The following is a 23,238-nucleotide window of genomic DNA, read 5'->3' as shown; positions in this document are numbered from 1 at the left end:
CTCCAGCCCTCATGTAGTCAAATATTATGGAAGTTATTTTAAAAACACAGACTTATGGATCGTTATGGAGTACTGTGGAGCTGGCTCTGTATCTGATATCATTCGATTACGAAATAAAACGGTAAGTTTACCTGGTAGAAGCTGCAGCTGAGCAAGTCTCTTTCACCATTTTTTTGCTTTAGCCTTTTATTTGTGTGTATTTTCTTGCTACTGTATCTAGACAAATAACTGTCAGATTTCTTATTTTCTATTATTGTTTCTTCCTCATTACTCTCTCATGTCTTCTAAAGGTAGCAGTTTTACACCAGATCAATCCAGTGGTTTTTAGCATACTTTTCTTACTGGGAAAAAAATAACTATGAAATATTAGTTAGGGCATGAATTTTAAATACTTTAGTTTGGATTTCTTCATCCACCTACCATGTTCACAAGTTAACTGCCTCTGCTTCCTGTTAATCAGAGAGTAATCCCATTATGAAAGACTATTTACCTTACTGTGTAATAAGTAATATTATTTGCTGGAATAAGACCTAGAAGTCATAATTTCTAATTCCAGTTCAATTGCTTAAGCTGTTTATTTATTCAGTAAATATTTCTAGAACACTGCTATAGGTCTTAGAGATCCAGTAGCAAAACAGATGACAACATTGCTCTTACAGTAGTGTACTTTCCACTAGGCCAACAAAAAACAATTAATGTTAACTAGAAAAGAAATGGCAGGTAGTGGTAAAAACCGTGAAGAAAATGATTAATGTATAAGATGAAGAGGTAGTGAAATGGTAGAGAGTGCTTGGTGGGCTACTTATTTTTTTAATATTTATTTATTTATTTGGAGGAATTACACAGAGAGAGATGGAGAGGAAGAGATCTTCCATCCACTGGTTTACTCTCCAGATGGCCACAATGGCCAAAGCTGGGACATCCAGGAGTTTCTTCTGGGTCTCTAATGTAGGTGCAGAGGCCCATGCATTTAGGTCATTTTCTGCTGCTTTCCCAGGTGCATTAGCATTTCCTAGGAAGCTGGATTGGAAGTGGAGCAGCTGGACTTGAACTGGCACCCATATTGGATGCTGGCATTGCAGGCAGCAGCTTTACCTGCTATGCTACAATACCGGCCCCTCATTATGGTTAGTATTTGTATTTCTTTGATGGCTAGTGATCCTGAGCATTTTTTCATGTGTTTGTTGGTCATTTGTATTTTTTTTTAAGATTGATTTATTTATTTGAAAGACAGAGTTACAGAGAGGCGGGGGGGGAGGGGGTCTTCCATCCGCTGGTTCACTTCCCAGATGGCTGCAACAGCCAGAGCTGTGCCAATCCCAAGCCAGGAGCTAGGAGCTTTCTTCTGGGTCTCCTACATGGGTGCAGGACCCCAGGAATTGGGCGATCTTCTGTTGCTTTCCCAGGCCATAGCAGAGAGCTGAATCGGAAGTGGAGTAGCCGGGACTCGAATTGGCGGCCACAAGGAGTGCCAGCACTGCAGGTGGCGGCTTTACCTGCTGTGCCACAGCACCGGCCCCTGACCCTTTGTATTTCATCCTAGAAAAATGCCTGTTCGGGAACAATGCTGTGACACAGCGGGTTAAAGCCCCAGCTTGCCATGCTGGAATCCCATATGGTCACCAGTTCAGGTCCTAGCTGCTCTACTTCTGATCCAGTTTCCTGCTAACACACCTGGGAAAGCAGTGGAAGATGGCCCAGGTGCTTGGGCTCCTGCATCCACATGGGAGACCTGGATGAAGCTCCTGGCTCCTGGCTTCGGATTAGTCAGCTCTAGCCATTGTGGCCATCTGGGTGGTGAACCAGCAGATAAGGAACCCCCCCCCCCCCCCCTCTCTGTAACTTTGTCTTTCAAACAAATAAAACAGATCTTTAAAAAAAGAAAAAAAGAAATATGCCTGTTCAAGTCCTTTGCCCATTTCTTAACTAGGTTGTTTTGTTGTTGAATTTCTTGAGCTCCTTATATATTCTGGATTTTAATCCTTTAGCAAATGCATAGTTTGCAAATATTTTCTCCCACTGTGTTGGTTGCTGCTTCACTTTGTCAAGTGATTCCTTTGCTGTGCAGAAGCTTCTTAGCTCGAAGTAATCCTGTTTGGTTATTCCTCTGTGAAATAAAGACCTTCCAAGACAAACAAAATTGAAATAATTTGTCAGCACTCAGTGATACTTACAAATGATACTTAAAGATATACCACAAACAGAAACAGAGAAAAATAATCAGCATCATGAAAGACTGTAAAGGCACAAAACCTCTTAATAATAGCAAAGAGGAGATCCAAAACAAACAAAAGGAATATTTACAGAAAAATGGCATAACCCAGTCATTACTTTTCAATAATAATCTTGAATATAAATGAGCTAAACTCTCCAATTAAAAGATACAGACTGGCTGAATGTATTAAAAAACAAAATCAATCTATATGCTGCCTACAAGAAACACCCTTATCAACAAAGATACACACAGATTGAAAGCAAAAGACTTGAAATTGATACTCCATGCAAATGAAGTAAAAAATGAGCCAGAGTAGCTATCATCCCATCAGACAAAATAGACTTTAAGACAAAAACTGGGGGCCAGCACTGTGGCATAGCAGGTAAAGCCACTGCCTGCAGTGTCAGCATCCCATGACACTGGTTCAAGTCCTGGCTAATCCACTTCTGATCCAGCTCTATGCTATGGCCTGGGAAAGCAGTAGAAGATGGCCCAAGTCCTTGTGCTCCTGCATCTATGTGGCTGAATGTAATAAATGGGGTAGAAAATAAAGTTGGAGAGGTAGCTTGGAGCTAGGTCACTTAAGGCCTTGGTGATAACGGTCTTTTATTTTGAGCAATTTAGGAAGCCGTTGGTAGGTTTTGAGCAGATCTGGTTTCTGTTTTAAAAGAGTAAGTACGGTCTATGGCCATACTACCCTGAACACGCCCGATCTTGTCTGATCTTGGAAGCTAAGCAGGGTCGGGCCTGGTTAGTAGTTGGATGGGAAGAGTAAGTATTGTTGTCATGTGGAAAAGATAGAGGGTCAAAAGCAGAAACAGTGGAACCAGTTAAGAGATTATTAGGAGGGGCCGGCATTGTGGCATAGTGGGTAAGCCACAACCTGCAGCACTGGCATCCCTTATGGGCACTGGTTGCTTCACTTCCAATCCAGCTCCTTGCTAATTTCTTCTGGGAAGGCAGTGGAGGACAGTTTAAGTTCTTGGCCCCCTGTACTCACGTGGGAGGCTCAGAAAAAGTGCCTGGCCTCTTTGTTTCATGCTGCCCAGTGCTGACTATAGCAGCCATTTGGGGAGTGAAACAGCAGATAGAAGACCTCTCTCTCTCTCTCTCTCTCTCTCTTTCTGTAACCCTACCTTTCAAATAAATAAAACAAATCTTAAAAAAAAAACAAAAACTGACTTTGGGGAAAAAGATTTTTAGGATAGGTCAGGCAGGACTTGATGGTGACTTGGGCTGGGATGATTACAGAGCAAATATTTGGAAGACAGAGCAGAGACAAGGATGACCTCAAGTTTTGGCCTGAGCACCTGAAAGAACGAAATTGCTTTTTGCTGAGTGAAGGACTGGGAAAGGGTAGAGGAGGCTGAGTGAGTAGGAGGGAGAGGTGGTGGGTGGTGGAAATGAATTTGATCTTGACCTCTTAAGCTTGTGATGCTTTTAGGAGTGCCGTTGGAGATGAATTGTAGGCAAATGCATGAATCTAGTGTTTGGGGAGAAGATCTGGTATGGAAGTATAATTTTGAGGGTGGTCAATGTGTTGAAGATATTGTTATTTGCAGTTGAATAAAGTCTTAGGTCTGTATTCAAATAAAGGAATTTGATTCTAGTTTTTTTTTCCTTTCTCAGTGTGTTGATGTAAACTGATAGAATATGAACTTCTCATTTTTGTTTTTCCAGTTAACAGAAGATGAAATAGCTACAGTATTACAATCAACTCTTAAAGGATTGGAATACCTTCATTTTATGAGAAAAATACACCGAGACATCAAGGCAGGAAATATTTTGCTAAATACAGAGGGACATGCAAAACTCGCGGATTTTGGTGTAGCAGGTCAACTTACAGTAAGTAAAAATGTTTCTTGTATTGATACCTTTGTCCTAAGAAGCGATTTTTGAACTTATTTTTAAAATATAATACCTGACTTGTATTGTATTAGCAAAAAATTGTAGACTCTACCAAGGTGACCAAAGAGTAGGTTATTTCTGGTGCTTTCCTGGAGTTCAAGTCACATAGTTTAACTTTGTTTAATTTTTATAAAAATAAACTAAATAGGCAGGCAGGCATTTGGCACAGTGGTTAAGATGCTGTTTGGGTTGCCCACATGATGTATCAGACTACCTGTGTTTGAATCCCAGCTTCCCATTCCAGCTTCCTGCTAATGCACACCCTGGGAGGCAGCACATGATGGCTCGAGTGCTTGGGTTCCTGCCACCCACATGGGAGACCCAGATTAAGGTTTGGGGCCCTGGCTTTGGCCTGGTCCAGTCGTGGCTGTTGTGAGCCCTTGGGGAATGAACCAGTTCATAGAAGATCTCTTCTCTGTATCTGTCTCTTTTTTTCTTTCTGCCTTGCAAATTAAATTGAAGAAAAAAAAAGTGAAACAAGAAATGATAGACTGTAAGTTTAAATAAGGAGGAAAAGTTAAATCCAAATTGCTTTCCTTGTAAGAGATACAACATCATCTCATTTTACTTCTGATAGTATTCCACAGTTACTATGCTGGGAACCTTCTCCTCATTTGGATCCAGGGTTTGACTTTTGATTCTCCCTCCTGCCTTGATAGTGCAATGAAAAAAAAAAACCCACAAAACTATGTTTTTTAAAGCAGGAAGTTTCAAATTATGTGCTCTTATAAAATACATTGGTATATTTGTAAGTATTTGAAGAAAAATAGATGCAATTCTGGACAAGTATGCACTAAAATTTGCAACAAATTGATGATATTCTTTGAAACACAAAATTTAAAAATTTTGGTGATGTCCAGTTTCTTTTCTTTCGTTGCCTGTGCTTCTGGCGTCATCTAATAAATCATTAGCAAATGCAAAGTCATGATTTTCGTGGTGCGAGATAGGCTCCAGTTTCATTCTTTTGCATATTGATATCCAGTTATCTCAATAAAATTGTTAAAAAGATTATTTGTTGAACTGTGTTGGCAGTCTTGTTGAAAACCCACTGGCCATAATGTATGCATTTATTTTTGGATTTGGATTTCTAATTCTACTCCATTCTATGAGAGGTCTTTTTAAAAGTTCATGGAAAATTGATATTTTGAAAAAAACTCACAGTACTGGTGCTGTGGCATCGTGAGTTAAGCAGCCATTGGCGCCGGCATCCTATTTGGGCACCAGTTTGAGTCTTGGCAGCTCCACTTCTGATCCAGCTCCTTGCTAATGGCCTGGGAATACAGTGGAGGCTGGCCCAAGTGCTTGGGCCCCTACACCCACATGGGAGACCTGGATGAAACTCCTAGCTCCTGGCTTCGGTCTGGCCCAGCTCTGACCATTGGGCCATCTAGGGAGTGAACCAGCAGATGGAAGATGTCTCTCTCTCTGCCTCTGCCTTTTCCTCTCTATAACTCTGCCCTTCAGATAAATAATCTTAAAAAAAAAAAAAAAAAAAAAAAAACTACACATAAATTTCAGAATTTTTGTACCAAAATAAACTTACCATTTAATTCCATTTTTAGCAAAGATTTATTTGTTTATTTGAAAGGCAGAGTTGCAGAGAGAGAGGAGAAATAGAGCTGCTATTGCTGGTTCATTCCCCAGATGGCTGCAACAGCTAGGGCTTGGCCAGGACAAAGTCAGGAGTCTGGAACTCTCTCTGGGTCTCCCACCTAGGAGGCAGGGGCCCAAGCACTTCGGCAGCCATCTTCTACTGCTTTCCCAGGAGAAATTAGCAAGGAGCTGGATTAGAAGTGGAGCAGCCAGAACTTGAACGAGTGCTCTTAAGGGATGTTGGTGTCGCAGGCAGTGGCCTAACCCTCTGTGCCACAATGCTGGTCCCTTAATTCCATTTTTAAGAAATCTAAAGTACCCTCATATATCTTTCCTTTTTCAGTACCACATTGTCTTGTTTTTGTAGCTTTTTAGTAAGTTTTGAAATTGATTATGTGTGAGTCCTCTGATTTTTTTTTCTTTTCTTTGAAGATTGTTTTGGATATTCTTGATCTCTTGTATTTCAGTATGAATTTTAGAATCAGTTTGTCAGTTTCTGTAGAAAAAACCATTGAGATTTTGATGGATTGCATTGAATCTTAATTCAGTTTGAAAATAGTGCCTTCTTAACAATGTTAAATAGGCCAAGATATCTTGTTATGTATATCTTTAATTTCTTTAAACAGTGTTATCTGCAATGTACAAGTCTTGCACTTGGTTAATTCATCTCTATATGCTTTACTATTTTCATGTTATTTTAAATGGAATTACTTTCTTTGCTTTCAGATTGTTCATTGTTAGTATATAGGATACACTTGCTTTTTGTCTATTACCTTGTGTCCTGCTGAACTTGTTTATTGGTTTATTGTTTATTGGTTCTCTTAAAAATTTACAGCAAATGTGTTATTTTGCTGCAGAATAGACTGAGTTTTTGCTGTTGTTGTTGACTACAATAAAATGAGACTATGCTATAGAATGATCTGACTGGCTCGTTTTGTTGGGAAATCGCCAGTGTGGCTAAGTTTAGGCTTCTCTCTTATATCTTGTCTAGTGGTTATAGGCCTTGTTGGCAGCCTTCTGAGAAGTGTTGGTAGAAATTTCAGCTTTTAGCATATAATTGCCAACCTACCATTTTGATTCACAGTGCTACCCATACTTTGTTCTGTCTGGAAATCTCAGTTTCACTCTCCAGAGAATACACCTCCAGTCTAATGCCCGGATGAGGCAGGGGATGCCTCAGCTGATTGGTGTTGAAAGGAGGCTGTGGGACTCTAGCTGCCTCCTTATGGTTTTTCAGTCCATTTTTTCTGAAATAATCTACTTTTACCCCTCTTCTGGGTGTCTGATGCTACCAGTTTCTGAGCCTTTTGAATGAGTTGGTGTTAAAGTCAGGTTGTTTCCCATTTTCCCACTCCCTGATTGAGAATTCCATTTTACGTCTGTTCAGAGAATCAAACTTGGCTGCTTGCTTTCTAGCTAACAAAGTTTTGTAATGCATTTTTTAAAAAAAGATTTATTTATTTATTTGAAAGGCAGAGCTACAGAGAGGCAGAAGCAGAGAATCTTCCCATCTACTGGTTCACGCCTCAGATGGCTGCAATGGGCCATTTCTGGGCCAATCCAAAGCCAGGAGCCAGGAGCTTCTTCTGGGTCTCCCACGTAGTTGGGCCATCTTCTACTACTTTTCCAGGTCATAGCAGAGAGCTGGATCAGTAGAGCAGCTGGGTTTCAAACTGGTGCCCATATAGGATGCTGGCACTGCAGGTGGTGGCTTTACCCACTGTGCCACAGTGCTGGCCCGCTGGCCCCATAATGTATGTTCTAATCCCCTCTTATTTTTGTTCTTGTGGCTGTAGTCTTTGAAATAATTTTTTTGTTTGTTTGTTTGAAAACACACCTGCGAATTTCAGTTTCAGAGTGAAGGAACAACTAAGCCATAAGCTCTCATGTTAATTTTTCACATAGAACTGATAACGTGAGATTGATGTAAAAGTATTACCTGATGTTTGCTCCTGACTGGCTTAACCTGACTCACCGACATCTCAGCAGCACATGAGTGATGCTGCTAGAAAGTCCGTTGGCATCTTTAGTTCTGTTTAGAAATCCTTGTCTTCCCAAAGCACAGGAACTGTACCTGCTCCTTCAGTGGGCCTGCCAGTCTGGGGAAGTGTGTAAGCAGTTATTTACCGTAATGTGTGCTGTTGCCACGTATTATTCTGTAAGCCACAAACTAAAGCTTTTTATGTATCGTTTTTAATTTTTCAGTTTTTACATTTTTTTCCTGATTGCACATGTAATACATGATTATGTAAATCGTCAGAATGTTACTGATGTATATAGAATCAAGGTAAAAGCACTTAGTGATTCTGTCTTCTAGATAAAACTGTTTAGTATGTATTACTACAGAGTGTTGTTTTTTTTTTAAGATTTATTTACTTATTTATTTGAAAGAGTTACAGAGAGGCAGAGAGATAGAGAGAGGTCTTCCTTCTGCTGATTCACTCCCCAGATGGCCGCAAAGGCTGGAGCTGAGCTGTCCCAAAGCCAGGAGCCTGGAGCTTCTTCCAGGTCTCCCAGGCAGACGCAGGGGCTCAAGAACTTAAGCCATCCTCCACTGCTTTCCTAGCCGTTAGCAGAGAGCTAGATTGGAAATGGAATGGCTGGGACTTGAACCAGTGACCGTATGGGATGCTGGCACTGTAGGTGGCTGCTCTACTGCTATGCCACAGTGCCGGCCCCTACAGAGTGTTTTTGTTATAACAATATGGCTTATTATTGGTGGTGATTTTATTATTGCCATGATCATTATTATGATCTTTTTGTTTTATAAAAGCAGGGCTGTATGAGGGGGCTACAAAGAGTTTGTGGAAAAATCAAAATACAAGCTTACGGCTGGGCATTTGACAGCCTAGCAGTTAAGACACTGGCATTCCATATTGGAGTGCCTGAGTTCTTTGCCCAGCTGTTTCTGACTCCAGCTTCCTGCTAATGCAAACCCTGGGAGACAGCAGTGATGGCTCAAGTGATTGGGTTTCTGCCACTCAGCGGGGAGACCTGGATTATGTTCCTGGCTTCTAGCTCTGGCCCCAGCTATTGCAGGTATTTGGGGAGCAGACCAGCAAATGGCAGCTCTCGCTTGCCATTTGCATCTCAAATAAATAAGTAAATAATATTTTAAGAAAGGTAAGTTTATTTTGGTGCAAAAAATTTTGAAATCCATGCATATATTTCATAATAGACATTTTCCATGAACTTTTTGAGGCTCCCTCATATATAATTTTGTGTATAATTTTTGCTTCATAATATATAGCTTATGCATTTTTTTAATATTTATTTATTTGAAAGGCAGAGTTACACAGAGAGAGAAGGAGAGGCAGAGAGGGAGTCTTCTATCCGCTGGTTCATTCTCCAATTGGCCGCAATGGTCAGAGCTGCGCCGATCCAAAGCCAGGAGCCAGGAGTTTCTTCCAGGTCTTCCACATGGCTGCAGGGGCCCAAGGAGTTGGGCCATCTTCTACTGCTTTCCCAGGCCATAGCAGAGAGCTGGATCAGAAGTGGAGCAGCCAGAACTCGAACTGGTGTCCATATGGGATGGCGGTACTACAGGCAGCAGCTTTACCCACTATGCCACAATGCCGGCCCCATAGCTTATGCATTTTTTTTCCATGCTGGAAAAAGGTGTATATCTTCTTCCCTTTTTTTTTTTTTTTTAGTAAAAAAAGATTTATTTATTGGCTGGCACTGCGGCTCACTAGGCTAATCCTCTGTCTGCGGTGCCGGCACCCCGGGTTCTAGTCCCGGTTGGGGCTCCGGTTCTGTCCTAGTTGCTCCTCTTCCAGGCCAGCTCTCTACTGTGGCCCGGGAGTGCAGTGGAGGATGGGCCAGGTCCTTGGGCCCTGCACCTGCATGGGAGACCAGGAGGAAGCACCTGACTCCTGGCTTCGGATCGGCGCAGTGCGCTGGCCACAACTCGCCAGCTGTAGTGGCCACTTGGGGGGTGAGCCAACGGAAAAAGGAAGACCTTTCTCTCTGTTTCTCTCTCACTGTCTAACTCTGCCTGTCAAAAAAAAATTTATTTATTTACACACAGAGAGAAAGAAAGGCAGAGAGACCCATCCACTGGGTCACTCCTCAACTGGCTGCAACAGCCAGAGCTGCGCCATTCTGAAGCCAGGAGCCAGGAGCTTCCTCCTGGTCTTCCCACGTGGGTGCAGGGGCCCAAAGATTTGGGTCATCTTCTACTGCTTTCCCAGGCCATAGTAGAGAGCTGGATTGGAAGTGGAGCAGCCAGGACTCGAACTGGCACCATATGGGATGCTAGCACGGCAGGGGGTGGCCTTACCCACTACGCCACAGCTCCAGCCCCTCTTCTTCCTTTTAATATAGGTTTTTTTTTTTTTTGATAGGCAGAGTGGATAGTGAGAGAGAGAGAGAGACAGAGAGAAAGGTCTTCCTTTTGCCGTTGGTTTACCCTCCAATGGCCGCCTCGGCTGGCGTGCTGCGACCGGCTCATTGTGCTGATCCGAAGCCAGGAGCCAGGTGCTTCCCCTGGTCTCCCATGCGGGTGCAGGACCCAAAAACTTGGGCCATCCTCCACTGCACTCCCGGGCCATAGCAGAGAGCTGGCCTGGAAGAGGGGCAACCGGGACAGAATCCGGTGCCCCGACCGGGACTAGAACCTGGTGTGCCGGCACCGCAAGGCGGAGGATTAGTCTATTGAGCCGCGGCGCCGGCCTTAATATAGTATTTCAATGTATAGATATTTATTATATTTAACTTAGCCCATTTTGTTGGTGATTTGAGTTGTTTCCTTTTTTTACCCTCTCCACTCTAATTATAAACATTTCTGTAATCATTGTACATATGTCTTCAGGCACTTGTACATGAGATAAAGTTTTGTTTTCTTTAAAGATTTTATCTATTTATTTGAGAGGTAGAGTTACAAACAGAGGTAGAGACAGAGAGAAAGGTCTTCCATCTGCTGGTTCACTCCCCAAATGGCTGCAATGGTCAGGGTTGGGCCATGTTGAGCCAGGAGCCAGGAGCTTCTTCCAGGTCTCCCACGTGAATGCAGGGGCCCAAGTGCTTGGGCCGTCCTCTACTGCTTTCCCAGGCTATAACAGAGAGCTGGATTGGAAGAGGAGCAGCCAGGACTAGAACCGGCGCCCATATGGGATGTTGGCCCTTAAGATAAGGTTTTAAAAATAGATTTGGATCAAAGGGTGTAGACATTGAAACATTTAATCAGTATCGTAATTTGCCTGCTAAAAAATTGTACCATTTATATGTCAATAACATTGAATTTCAGTGCTTGATTTTCTGTGCTGTCAGCTTTATTATTAAAATGTTTTTGTCAATCTTTATTTTTCAATAATTGACCTCTGTATGTTTTTTGGTCATTTGAATTTCTTTTGTGATTTACTTCATCATAGCTTGACTGTTTTTTGCTTTTTTCTCTCTATAATGCATTTTTAATTATTGGAAGAGTCTTTTTAAGTATTTTTAATGTATAGTGTTGATCTCTCCTCTTTTTGTTTTAGGATACCATGGCCAAGCGTAATACAGTAATAGGAACACCATTTTGGATGGCTCCAGAGGTGATTCAGGAAATCGGGTACAACTGTGTGGCAGACATCTGGTCTCTGGGAATAACTGCCATAGAAATGGCTGAAGGAAAGCCACCATATGCTGATATCCATCCCATGAGGGTAAGGAAATGGACAGAAAGCCAGGGGAGTGGTTAGCTGTTGGTCATCATTGGAACATTAGTTCAGTGGCTTACTTTGTTAGGTTTTAGATAATAAATGAATTAATTATGGATCATTGAGAAGTCTTCCTGTGGGAAATGCACTTGCACTGTCTGGTTTTGTCACTTGGTGTGATCCAGCCCTCTCCACTCCAGAGACTGTGTGCTCCTCGTCCTTCCAGAGGACATAGGCAGCAAGTGTGACTTGGGCAGCATTTACATATAATTGTTTTTTGTTTTAAAGGTATATTTACTGATTTTAAAGGCCAAGTTAGAGAGAGAGGGAGAGACATAAAGAAAGATCTTCCATCTGCTGGTTCACTTCCTAAATGGCTGCAATGGCTGGGACTGGACTGATCTGAGGCCAGGAGCCAGGAGCTTCCTCCAGGTGTTCCTAAGGGGTGCAGGGGCCCAAGCGCTTGGGCCATCTTCCACTGCTTTCTCAGGCCATTAGCAGGAAGCTGGATCGGTAGTGGAACAGCTGGAACTCAAACCGGTGTCCTTATGTCCTTATGCCAGCACTGTAGGTGGTGGCTTAACTTGCCACACTGCAGCACTGCTCCCCTTACATATAGTTTAGTAGTTAGGCACCCACATTTTAACCTGAGACGTTAGCTGGAACGGATTAGTGCTTGTCTCTTTTATACACAGGATGTGAGCTTTCTACTTTATCAGTCTCTGATTCCCTGTTGTACCAAGTATGATTTACCTCTTACGACAGTGTTTTGTCTAATGCTTCTTTTGAACTTTAACTCCTAACCTGGTTTATTTATGTTTTTTTCCTGCCAGGCCCCTTCTGGCATTTGGGTTTGTGAAGTTCTGCTTTATGGATTCCCAGCCTCTTCACCTGGAGGCTCTGGACTCTCTGACCTCTGTCTCCCTCTGGAGTATGAAGGTCCTCTAGACTGCATCTCCACTGAAACTCTTTCAGTGTTGACACCAGAGGGAGCTTCCAGGCTTACCCACCCTCAGGGCCTCTCATCACAGCACTGCTATCAGACCCAGCTGGGGGATCCTACAGCCCTGTCTATACCTCCCTACTCCAGCTCTGGATTAGTTCTCCTAATAAAAGACATAACCTAAAGTTAAATTTTCTCCCTCACTTTTTGCAAAGGATTGTTTTTTAAACATTTATTTATTATTTGAAAGGCATAGTGACAAAGGGAAAGGCAGGGAGAGGGGTGGTGGGGGAGACTGATCCATTGATCTTCCACCTTCTTGATCACTACCCAAGTGGCCGCAACAGTCAGGGCAAGGCTAGGCCTAAGCCAGGAGCCAGGAACTCCATCCTTGTCTCCAAGTGATTGGGTTCCTGCCACCCAGGTGGGAGACCTAGATTATGTTCGTTGCCCAGAGCCCAAGTACTTGGTCCATCTTCTGTTGCCTCCCCAGGCACATTATCAGGAAGCTGGATCAGACATGGAATAGCTGGGACTCAAACTGGCATTCCAATATGGGGTGCTGACTCTGCAAGCCCCACTGGGCCACAATGACAACCTCACAAAGAGTTACATCTTTTAAAAACTGTCTCTTTTAGTAGAAATTCAATAAACAGTAGTTTTTTTTTTTTTAAAAAAAGATTTATTTATTTATTTGAAAGAGTGACAGAGAGAGGGAAAGACAGATCTATCCACTGGTTTGCTTCCCAGTTTGCTTCTCAAATGGCCATAACAGGCAGGGCTGGACCATGACAAAGCCAGAAGCCAGGAACTCCATCAAGGTCTCCCACATGGGTGGCAGGGACTCAGGTACTTGGGCCATCATCCACCATTTTCCCAGGTGCCTTAGCTGGGAACTGGATCAGAAGCAGGGCAGCCAGGACTCGAATGGCATGCTAATTTGGAATGCTGGCTTTGCAAGCAGTGGCTTAACACGCTGTGCCACAGTGTCATACGGTGTCAACTCAAATTGTCTTTTTTTCTTTTTTAAGATTATCTGGGAGAGTATGGGGTCTAACACTTGTTCATACATCATTTTTCCCTGGGAATTCCTGGGTGACCTATTTTCTTTTCCTAAAGATTTATTTATTTATTTGAAATTCAGTTACTGAGAAGAGGGAAAGACACACAGAGATTTTCCATCTACTGGTTCACTCTCCAAGTGGCTGAAACAGCCTGGGTTGAACCAAGCTGAAGCAGGAACTTCACTGGGTCTCCCTCATGGGTGGCTGGGGCCCAGCTATTTGAGCTGTCTTCCACTGCTTTTCCCAGGCCATTAACAGGGAACTGGATTGGTAGTGGAGCAGTGGGGACTTGAACCAGTGCCTGTATGGGATGCCAGCATTGGAAGCAGCAGCTTTACCTGCTACTCCACAACACTGGCCCCTGTCTTATTTTTTAAAATAGTACAATTTAACTGCAGTGTGGTGGGACAGCTTTGTGTGTCAGCAGTCTCAGAATGTTGATTTGGCTTGCGAGGGGATTAATGGACTCCTATGTGATTTGTAGACTTCCAGTTGATGATGTCTTTTGCCCTGGCTGATATCCAGGGTGGTAACTTTGAAGGAGGAGGCACACTGTGGGATGAGATTATCTGCAGGATGTGGATGCTCTTCGCTTTTGTCTGCACGTTGAAGGCAGTGTATTGTGGCTTTCAAAAAGAGGAAGCTTGTTCAATATTGTAAAGTTTTGGAGGCAAGACTATATGAGAGAGGATAAAAAGGGGGAGAGAGATCTATCAGGTTCTCTAATTAATGTGCTTCCTGCTATGAGATGCTCAGCCTGTTGTGGGGATTTGGATGGGTTTTCCAGTGGATTAGACAAATGAATATTGAATATAATACTGGTTCTATTTTTATTGGAGCATCACTTTCGTTTTACCAGATCTCTTTTTCCTTAACCAGGCAATCTTCATGATTCCTACAAACCCTCCGCCCACATTCCGCAAACCAGAGCTGTGGTCAGATAACTTTACGGACTTCGTGAAGCAGTGTCTTGTAAAGAGCCCTGAGCAGAGGGCCACAGCCACTCAGCTCCTACAGGTATGCTCACCGGGGGTGCTGCCCCTCTCCATGTCACTCACATGCTGAGCCATCCGCATGGCGAGTGAAGAGGAAGTAGACATTCCCTGCCTCTGGGGAGGTTTGAGTGTTTGAGTAGAAAAGACATGAGAGGCCGGCGCCGCGGCTCAATAGGCTAATCCTCCACCTAGCGGCACACTGGGTTCTAGTCCCGGTCGCCCCTCTTCCAGGCCAGCTCTCTGCTGTGGCCAGGGTGTGCAGTGGAGGATGGTCCAAGTGCTTGAGCCCTGCACCCGCATGGGAGACCAGGATAAACACCTGGCTCCTGCCATCGGATCAGCGCGGTGCGCCGGCCGCAGCGCGCCAGCCGTGGCAGCCATTGGAGGGTGAACCAACAGCAAAAGGAAGACCTTTCTCTCTGTCTCTCTCTCTGACTATCCACTCTGCCTGTCAAAAAAGAAAAAAAAAAAAAAAGAAAAGACATGAGAACGTTGTTAACTTGTCGGAAAGACAATGCAGGAAAATACAGGGCTGCATAGGATCAGAAAAAGAATTGACACCTGAGTGAGCACACCTACAGGTGCTGGCTGCTCTGCAGGTGTCAGAGCATCTAACCATCACAGGAGCACTTTGAGGGGCAGGTATTGTTTCCGTTTAGTTGGTGAGAGAGTGGAGGCCAGGAGAGGTAAACTCACTTGGAGTCACTCGTATGGTAAAGAGCAGAACCGACAGTAGAACCTGACTCTTTGATGCCAAGGCAGGAATGCCATCCAGTCTACCTGACACAGAATTGGGATCAGTGCTGTTTTAGCTCAGGATAGGAGGCCACTTTGAGCTGGAGACACCAAGAGTGCTTTCCTGGAGGAGGCAGTTTCTGTGCCTGGGCCTTAAAAGATGGATGGGAGAGGCAGGCAGTGTGCTTAGGGTTAGAAACTTGGACTATGAAGTTAGACTGTCCAAGTTTGATCATGGCTCCCTACTAACTTTGTTTCCTTGTGCAAGTAACTTAACCTCTGCATATTTTGTCTATAAAAGGAAACAAAATACCTGCCTCAGATGTTGTGAAGTTGAAGTGATAGAACGTGTGTAACTTAAACAGTTCTTTACATGCACTGACAGTAATACGGTGTGAACTTGATACATATCTGCTCTTCTTGGATTAGCCAAATCGTTTTCAAACATCTCAGATCCAGTGAACCCTTTGTATAAGCCATATATATGTATATATTATAATGTATAATTAATATATATAATGTATGTTATAGCGCGCCTTAATTTTCTTGAATGAAACTCACAGATAATAAAATCTACTTATGCTCATTATTAAAAAGGAATATTGTCTGTGATATAATGGGAGAGAACTCTAAATATATATATATCAATACATATATTTTTCATTTTAGTAAAATCAAATGTATCAATATTTTTCTTTATGGTTGTGTATTTTTGTTTTTTAAGATTTTATTTATTTATTTGAGAGATAGAGTTACAGATAGTAAGAAGGAGACAGAGAGGAGGGTCTTCCTTCCGTTGGTTTACTCCCCAAATGGTCACAATGGCCGGAGCTGCACCGATACAAAGCCAGGAGCCAGGAGCTTCTTTCCAGTGCCCCATGCAGGTGCAGGAGCCTAAGCACTTGGGACATCTTCTGCTGCTTTCCTGGGCCGTAGCAGAGACCTGGATTGGAAGAGGAGCAGCCAGGACTAGAACCGGCGCCCATATGGGATGCTGGCGCTGCAGGCGGAGGATTAACCTGTGCCATGGCGCCAGTCCCTAGTAGATCGATTGATCAATATATATTGTATCAATGTATAAATGCCCTGGTGTGGCTCAATTTGCAGACATAATGAAATAGATCTGCATACCTAGCATCATGATTGTGTATCTGCTCAGTTACAAAGTGAATGCGGTTTAGCTGTTGTCTGAATCATAAAGAAAAAGATTGGATCCAACCAATATTATCAAGTGCCAGGTACTGTTTTGATACTGTTGCCATATAAATCGTCTCCATTGTTTTCCACTCTGTCTTTAAGCACCCGTTTGTCAGGAATGCTAAAGGAGTGTCAATGTTGCGGGACTTAATTAACGAAGCCATGGATGTGAAACTGAAACGCCAGGAATCCCAGCAGCGGGAAGTGGACCAAGACGATGAAGATAACTCAGTGAGTGGCCAGGCATTGCTGTGGGCCTCAGCCATTAATGCTTGCTGCTTCATGTTTGCCAGTCCACATAAGATGAGCAGCTGATGTTGGATCAGCCCAGAGCTGAGACTCCTTCTGCATGATTGTCCTACTGGGCCAAAGCTTGTTAGAGGCTGCTGAACCCCTGCCTATTCTAACAATGCTTCTTAAAGCATTTTAAAATTTTTCTTGTTTGCCTCCGTATCTTTTGTTCAACTTCGACTTTTTATTTTGGAGAGAGAATGTCCAGGCCAGAGACTTGGTTTTTCCAAGCCCTATAGGGAAATCTGGGTTTCATATTTAACAAGTAGCTTTGAAACTTACATAGTTCCTCACGATCTTCAGATTCCAAGAGTGCTCACATCAGCTTCTTAGATCTGTGTTGCAAAACTGTGGCAGAAGGGGAGAGGGAGAGGGTCCTCAGGAGTTAGATATATTTACTGCTGTCACAAGGGAGAATATTTGATCTTTTTTTTTGATTAAATAGTAACTTGAAAAAGTGTCAAAGTCAGGAATATTTGCACCAAGATAAGTAATAGTAATTCAGAAAACTCAGTCTTTTGGTCAGATTAGCTCCAGTTTAAGAGTTTGTCCTTTTACAGGAGGAGGATGAAATGGATTCTGGCACGATGGTTCGCGCGGCGGGCGACGAGATGGGCACTGTGCGTGTGGCCAGCACCATGAGTGATGGAGCCAGTACCATGATTGAGCATGAAGACACCTTGCCCTCACAGCTGGGCACCATGGTGATCAATGCAGAGGATGAGGAAGAGGAAGGGACTATGAAAAGTAAGGCTCTGGTTAAATACACAGCTTCTCGGAGAACAGCTTCTCACAGTCCACGCAGGCTCAGTCTTGCTCCCCTTCTTTTGAGGGGTGTGGGGACGGGAAGTTTGGGGAGGGGAAAGGCTGGCACGTGGGGTCTGAGGCAAGAAAGCATCAGCAATGAGGAGGGACGGCCTTTGAACCTGGACAGCCATTCCCTCACTGAATGTTGTCCTGTGTTCCTTGATCTGCAGAAGTGATGCATGATTCATCTCAAAATGTAGAGAAATTCTGAGCTGTTTACCGTATATGTCTTAGTCCATTTCCATGGTGGCCCCAGGTTTGCCAGTACTCAGTTGAAGATGATGACTGTTCACGTTTAGAGGTTCTGTGAAGTCCGTTCTAGCTTAATCCCACCTCTGTTGCTTTTTGAATCTAGCCAGTCCTTTTTGCCTGGGACTGAGGCCTTGCGCCTTGTGTTCAGCTCCCTCCTCCGGGTGCCCTGCTTGCGTCTGTTCTTCAGCTCTTGGCCTTCCCCTTGTTCTGTGCATTACCAACCAGCTTGCAGAGGAACAGAATTTTGGAGTGAGAGATGAGTTGTGTAGATAATTTTAGCTTTGCACAGGTTTAAGGTACTAAGTCTCCATGGTTGTGTTCTCTTTTTTTTTTCTCCTTCCTTTATTAAAACTTGAAGGCCTTATCCCTAACTAAGGATCAACACACTGTAGGCTGTGGGCCAAGTCTGGCCTGCTGCCTGCTTTTGGTAATAGAATTTTGTTGGAACACAGGCATGGCCATCCGTTTTCATGTTTGTCTGTGGTCACTTCTGTGATAGAGAGGCTGAGTTGAATAGTTGTGACAGAGACTGCATGGCCCTCGAGGCCTAAAATATTTGCTCTCTGGCTCTTTTTTTTTTTTTTTAAGATTTATTTTATTTATTTGAAAGAGTTACAGAGAGAGGTAGAGACAGAGAGAGAGGTCTTCCATCTGCTGGCTCACTCCCCAGATGGCTGCAATGGCCGGAGCTGTGCCGATCCAAAGCCAGGAGCCAGGAGCCTCTTCTGGGTCTCCCATGTGAGTGCAGGGGTCCAAGGACTGAAGCCATCTTCTGCTGCTTTCCCAGGCCACAGCAGAGAGCCGGATTGGAAGAGGAGCAGCTGGGACTAGAACCGGGACCCATATGGGATGCTGGCACTGCAGGCCAGGGCTTTAACCCGCTGTACTGCAGCAATGGCCCCTCTGGTGTCCTTTCTAATTTTCACCATTCAGGTCATGATCAGTATATTTATAATTTTTTTAAGATTTATTTTATTCATTTGAAAGACAGAGTTACAGAGAGAGGTAGAGCCCCAGAGAGAGAGAGAGAGAGGTCTTCCATCTGCTGGTTTACTTTCCAATTGGCTGCAACGGCCGGAGCTGCACCGATTCAAAGCCAGGACCAGGAGCTTCTTCCAGGTCTCCACATCGGTACAGGGGCCCAAGGAGTTTGGCCATCTTCTACTGCCTTCCCAGACTGCAGCAGAGAGCTGGATCAGAAAAGAAGCAGCCGAGACTCAAACCAGTGCCCATATGGGATGCTGGCACTGCAGGGCTGGGACTTTAACCTGCAGCGCCACAGTGCCAGCCAGTATATTTATAATTAACCCTTTGTTTTCAGAAGGAAAAGGTTTCCTTTTTTCTTTTTTGGGGCCCAAGCTCTTCATCTGTATTTGGTTTCCGGTTCACATATAGAGGCTGGTACTATGGAATAGTGGGCTAAGCTTCCACCTGTGGCACTGGCTTCCCATATGAATACCAGTCATTTTCTGGCTGCTCCTCTTCTGATCCAGCTCTCTCTGCTATGGCCTGGGAAAGTAGTGGAAGATGGCCCAAGTCCTTGGGCCCCTGCATCCGTGTGGGAGACCCAGAAGAAGCTCCTGGCTTCTGGCTTTGGACCTGCTCAGCTCCAGCCATTGCAGCCATTGGGGTGTGAATTAGCAGATGGAAGACCTCTCTCTTTCTCTCTGTCTCTCTCTCTGTAACTCTACCTTTCAAATAAATAATTTTTTTTAAGTTTACATATGGTGAAGGAATGGTAATGATGCTGGTGGATGCATAAATTGGTATTTTTCCTGTAATGCAGACTATATCAAGACTTTAAAAGTTAAAATCTCTGACCCAGTAAATTCTACTCTCTAGGAATCTAGTCCATGAAAATCACTGAAGATGTAGGCAGGTTATGTTCAAGGGTATTTCCAGAGTACAAGAGGGTAAGCTGCTGCTTAGGGTGTGTGCCCCTGCTGGAGTGCCCGTTTGAGTCCTGGCTCCTCTGCCTCTGATTCAGCTTCCTGTTACACATCCTGGGAGGCAGTGGAAGACAGTTCAAATGGTTGCGTCCCTGACACCCATCTAGGAGGCCCACATGGAGTTCTAGGTTCTTGCTTTGGCCTGGCCCAGTCCTGGCTCTGTGGGCATTTGGGAAGTGAACCAAGGTATGGGAGATATTTCCATCTCTGTCTCTGTCTCTCTGTATTTCTTCCTTTTAAGTAAAATAAATAAATTCATTAAAAAAAAACTATAAATTGACCACCCACATACACTTTAAAAAAGTCCTAAACTTTTTTTAAAGAATTCTTCCATATGTGCTACTTAAAATTATTGAAAAATCTGGATTAATTTAATTATTCAGTAGCAGATAATTGATCAAATGAATGTTTGACCCTCCATAAGAATGAGTGCCAGACCATACAAAATTGTTAATAATCCTGTTTTTAAGAAATATTTAATGATTTGAGGAAATGCTTTTTTTATTGAGTGAAAAAATAAGGAAACAAAATTATAGCTTGACTCCATTTTTTTTTTAAAGATTTATTTATTTATTTGAAAGAGTTAAGAAAGAGGAGAGGCAAAGAGAGAGAGAGAGAGAGAGAGAGAGGTCTTCCATCTGATGGTTCACTCCCCAGATGGCCACAACGGCTGAAGCTGTGCCAATCTGAAGCCAGGAGCCAGGAGCTTCTTCCAGGTCTCCCATGTGGGTGCAGGGGCCCAAGGACCTGGGCCATCTTCTGCTGCTTTCCCGGGCCATAGCAGAGAGCTGGACAGGAAATGGAGCAGCCGGGTCTTGAACCGGCGCCCATATGGGATGCCGGTGCTTCAGGACAGGGTGTTAACCCACTGCGCCACAGCGCTGGCCCCTTTACTCCAGTTTTTTAAATGTAAAAAGATAATATTTTAGAAAAAACTGAGAAAAAGAAAAAGAGTAAAACTAAATATTAAAGGCGCTAATTATTTGTAATAGGATTATAGATAAAATCTTTATATTGAGATAACTCTAGAGTTAGAGATGAACTATTGAGTTTCCCTGTGCCCTTCCCAAGTGTTAACCTCTCACATAACCATAGTGCTGTTACCAAAGTGAGAAATCAATACTATATAATATGATTAACTATAGACTTCGTCTGGGCTTCACCAATTTCCCACTAATGTCTTTTCCCCATTCTAGAATCTTACTTGGGTTACCATGTTGCATTTTAGTTGTTACATCTCCTTAGTCCCTTCCAATTTGTAGCTACTTCAGGTACCCTGTCTTTTATTGCTTTGCTATGTTCTCTTATTTTCTCATAATTAGTTTAAAGCCATTGAGTTTATTTCATGACAATATTGTTTTATTTCTAGAAGTTTTCTTGTTATTCTTTTATAATGTCCTATTTTTATTTGATAAACTTTTGTACTTTTATTTCTTGGAACATTTTTCTATATTTGTAAACTATCTTTTAGATCAGCCGTTATCTTGACTTCCTGGGGTCTGAGTTTTGCTGCTTGTTGTTTCTTTGTCTCTCATGTAGTTAGATTTCTTCTTATGCTTTGTAATTTTTGTTTATAAGCTTATCTTCAGTGGGAATCATCTTCTTTGGAGATCCCTTGGGATGTGTAGAAGTCCCAGGACCCTGAAAGTCATTGCTTTCCGGAGCAGTCTTTAGATTATTTCCCAGTTCTGTATACTTCTGGTACAGCTAAGGAGGTTATATGTCTAGAAGCTGAGTTTTTACATCATCTCCTTAAGCTTGTGGGTAGATTTTTTTTCCTGGCTCCTTTCTTTGTACAGGGAATTGATTTCTGGCTCCCCTTTCTTTATAGATATGTCTTAGCTTCTGCCAAACTGGATTCCTATCCCACATCAGTCTTAAAACTAAAGTTCTTCCAAGTTGGGATTTCCCAGGAATCATTCAGCTCACTGCTAGGGGGCTCCTTTTCCTGCTTTTCTCTTCTGGGTTTTGGTGCTATGGTGATTTTCTGTTTGTTTTGTCTTGCTTGTTTTGTGGATTGAATTTCTTTGTGTTTAGAACATAAGGGGGCCGGCGCTGTGGCTCAATAGGCTAATCCTCCACCTTGCGGCGCTGGCACACCAGGTTCTAGTCCCAGTCGGGGCGCCGGATTCTGTCCCGGTTGCCCCTCTTCCAGGCCAGCCCTCTGCTATGGCCCAGGAAGGCAGTGGAGGATGGCCCAAGTGCTTGGGCCCTGCACCCCATGGGAGACCAGGAGAAGCACCTGGCTCCTGCCATCGGATCGGCGCGGTGCACCAGCCACAGCGCGGCGGCCATTGGAGGGTGAACCAACGGCAAAAGGAAGACCTTTCTCTCTGTCTCTCTCTCTCTCTCACTGTCCACTCTGCCTGTCCAAAAAAAAAAAACAACAACAACAACAAAAAAAAACATAAGGGAAGATCTGTAGCAGTTCAGCTCTTTCTTAATGTCTAAAGAGATGTTTCTGTGCTTTATCTGTATGGGAACAACTGCAGTAAGGTTGTGACTTGTTCATGGCTGGAAGTGGTAGAGCTGGGAATTGAAAACACTCCAGTGTCTATGCTGAACTTCTGAATTGTTTTGATTGCCTACCAGTATCGATAGGCATTATAGTCATAATGTAAAACTCATCGAAATTAATAAGTCTGGTGCTATCTTCAGCTGAGATTACAGGGATATCTTGTTTTCTGTTTGTTTAAAACATTTACATGTGATTTATGTGGTATACTTTGTATGGTAGATGTTATTGTTAATAGTAATTATTAAAATTTAGGCATTTAATACTTACCAGAAACTGTGCTTAATTCTTCATAAGCATTTCACATATTGTAATCATTACAACCATGCTGTCCAGATAGATATAATAACTTCCTGTTTGGTAGCAGTTGAAATTGAATTGCATAGAGATTAAGTAACTTCATCATGGTACATAATGAGTAATAGAAGAGACCAGATTTGAACTCAGATCTGTTTGATTTCAGATCTCAGACTCTCAGTGATTGTATTATATTACTCCCAACAGAGTCCCATTTATCACGTTGTTAGAGACTGGGACTAAGATTTAGGCTACAGGTTGTATTTGGTGACACTTGGCCTGTAGTACCTCTCCTTGTTGGTTGTTTCAATAACTAGCTGCTCTGGATGTCCCTGGGATTTCCAGAAAGAAAAGGCACATACATGGTTTTCAGAGGGGACGTGCCTCTGGAAGGCTAGTAATTTTGCTGCATTTGAGGGAATATGTTCTGACTATGTAAATCGGAATCTGCAGTAAGCCTTCAGATTTATCTTGTAGAGGTTGGGGGGTGGGATTTGATTGCTTTATTAATAATCTCAGGATCACCTATACGAGTCATAGAGGCAAACCGTGGCCCACCTACTTTGAAAACAGTTTTCTGGATAAAATACCACATTTTGGAAGCCTTCTTCTATTTATGTTTTTGTTTGTTGTTTCTTTTTTGAATAAGAGCTCTGGAAGAACCTTGTTTGCTCCCAAGATCTGAAGGACATGTTGCTTTGGCATGCATGACAAGTGACATTTCTGTCAGTGTTAGGATCATTGCACTTTCTCTGGGCCAGCAGAGGGAGCTCTGTGCATGGTTTTGAATTGAAATTGTGCTCCTGTTTGAGTTCACAGATCCCTTTTCTGTGGT

At 43.2% G+C, this 23,238-nt stretch overlaps 1 protein-coding gene across 4 annotated transcripts in view; it reads left to right on the top strand.

Moving 5' to 3' along the window:
• The window catches only part of STK4 (serine/threonine kinase 4), a 102,771-nt gene that overhangs the window by 19,024 nt on the left and 60,509 nt on the right, over nucleotides 1–23,238 (top strand). For 3 of the 4 annotated variants that reach the window (XM_089307941.1, XM_002721229.6, XM_017350754.4), the window contains 6 exons: nucleotides 7–121; nucleotides 3,896–4,060; nucleotides 11,197–11,364; nucleotides 14,245–14,382; nucleotides 16,395–16,523; nucleotides 17,144–17,330. In XM_089307941.1, coding sequence (XP_089164067.1) covers nucleotides 7–121; nucleotides 3,896–4,060; nucleotides 11,197–11,364; nucleotides 14,245–14,382; nucleotides 16,395–16,523; nucleotides 17,144–17,330 — 902 coding nt within the window. Of the gene's footprint in view, nucleotides 1–6; nucleotides 122–1,012; nucleotides 1,128–3,895; nucleotides 4,061–11,196; nucleotides 11,365–14,244; nucleotides 14,383–16,394; nucleotides 16,524–17,143; nucleotides 17,331–23,238 lie in introns of those variants that run through there. The other variant, XM_089307942.1, reaches the window with a different exon arrangement.

This window comes from Oryctolagus cuniculus, chromosome 11, assembly GCF_051225735.1.
Source record: "Oryctolagus cuniculus isolate XC-2025 breed Fujian yellow rabbit chromosome 11, ASM5122573v1, whole genome shotgun sequence".
NCBI lineage: Eukaryota > Metazoa > Chordata > Mammalia > Lagomorpha > Leporidae > Oryctolagus > Oryctolagus cuniculus.
Note: the sequence above shows the minus strand (reverse complement) of the source record. Positions and strands in the feature narration are given on the sequence as shown.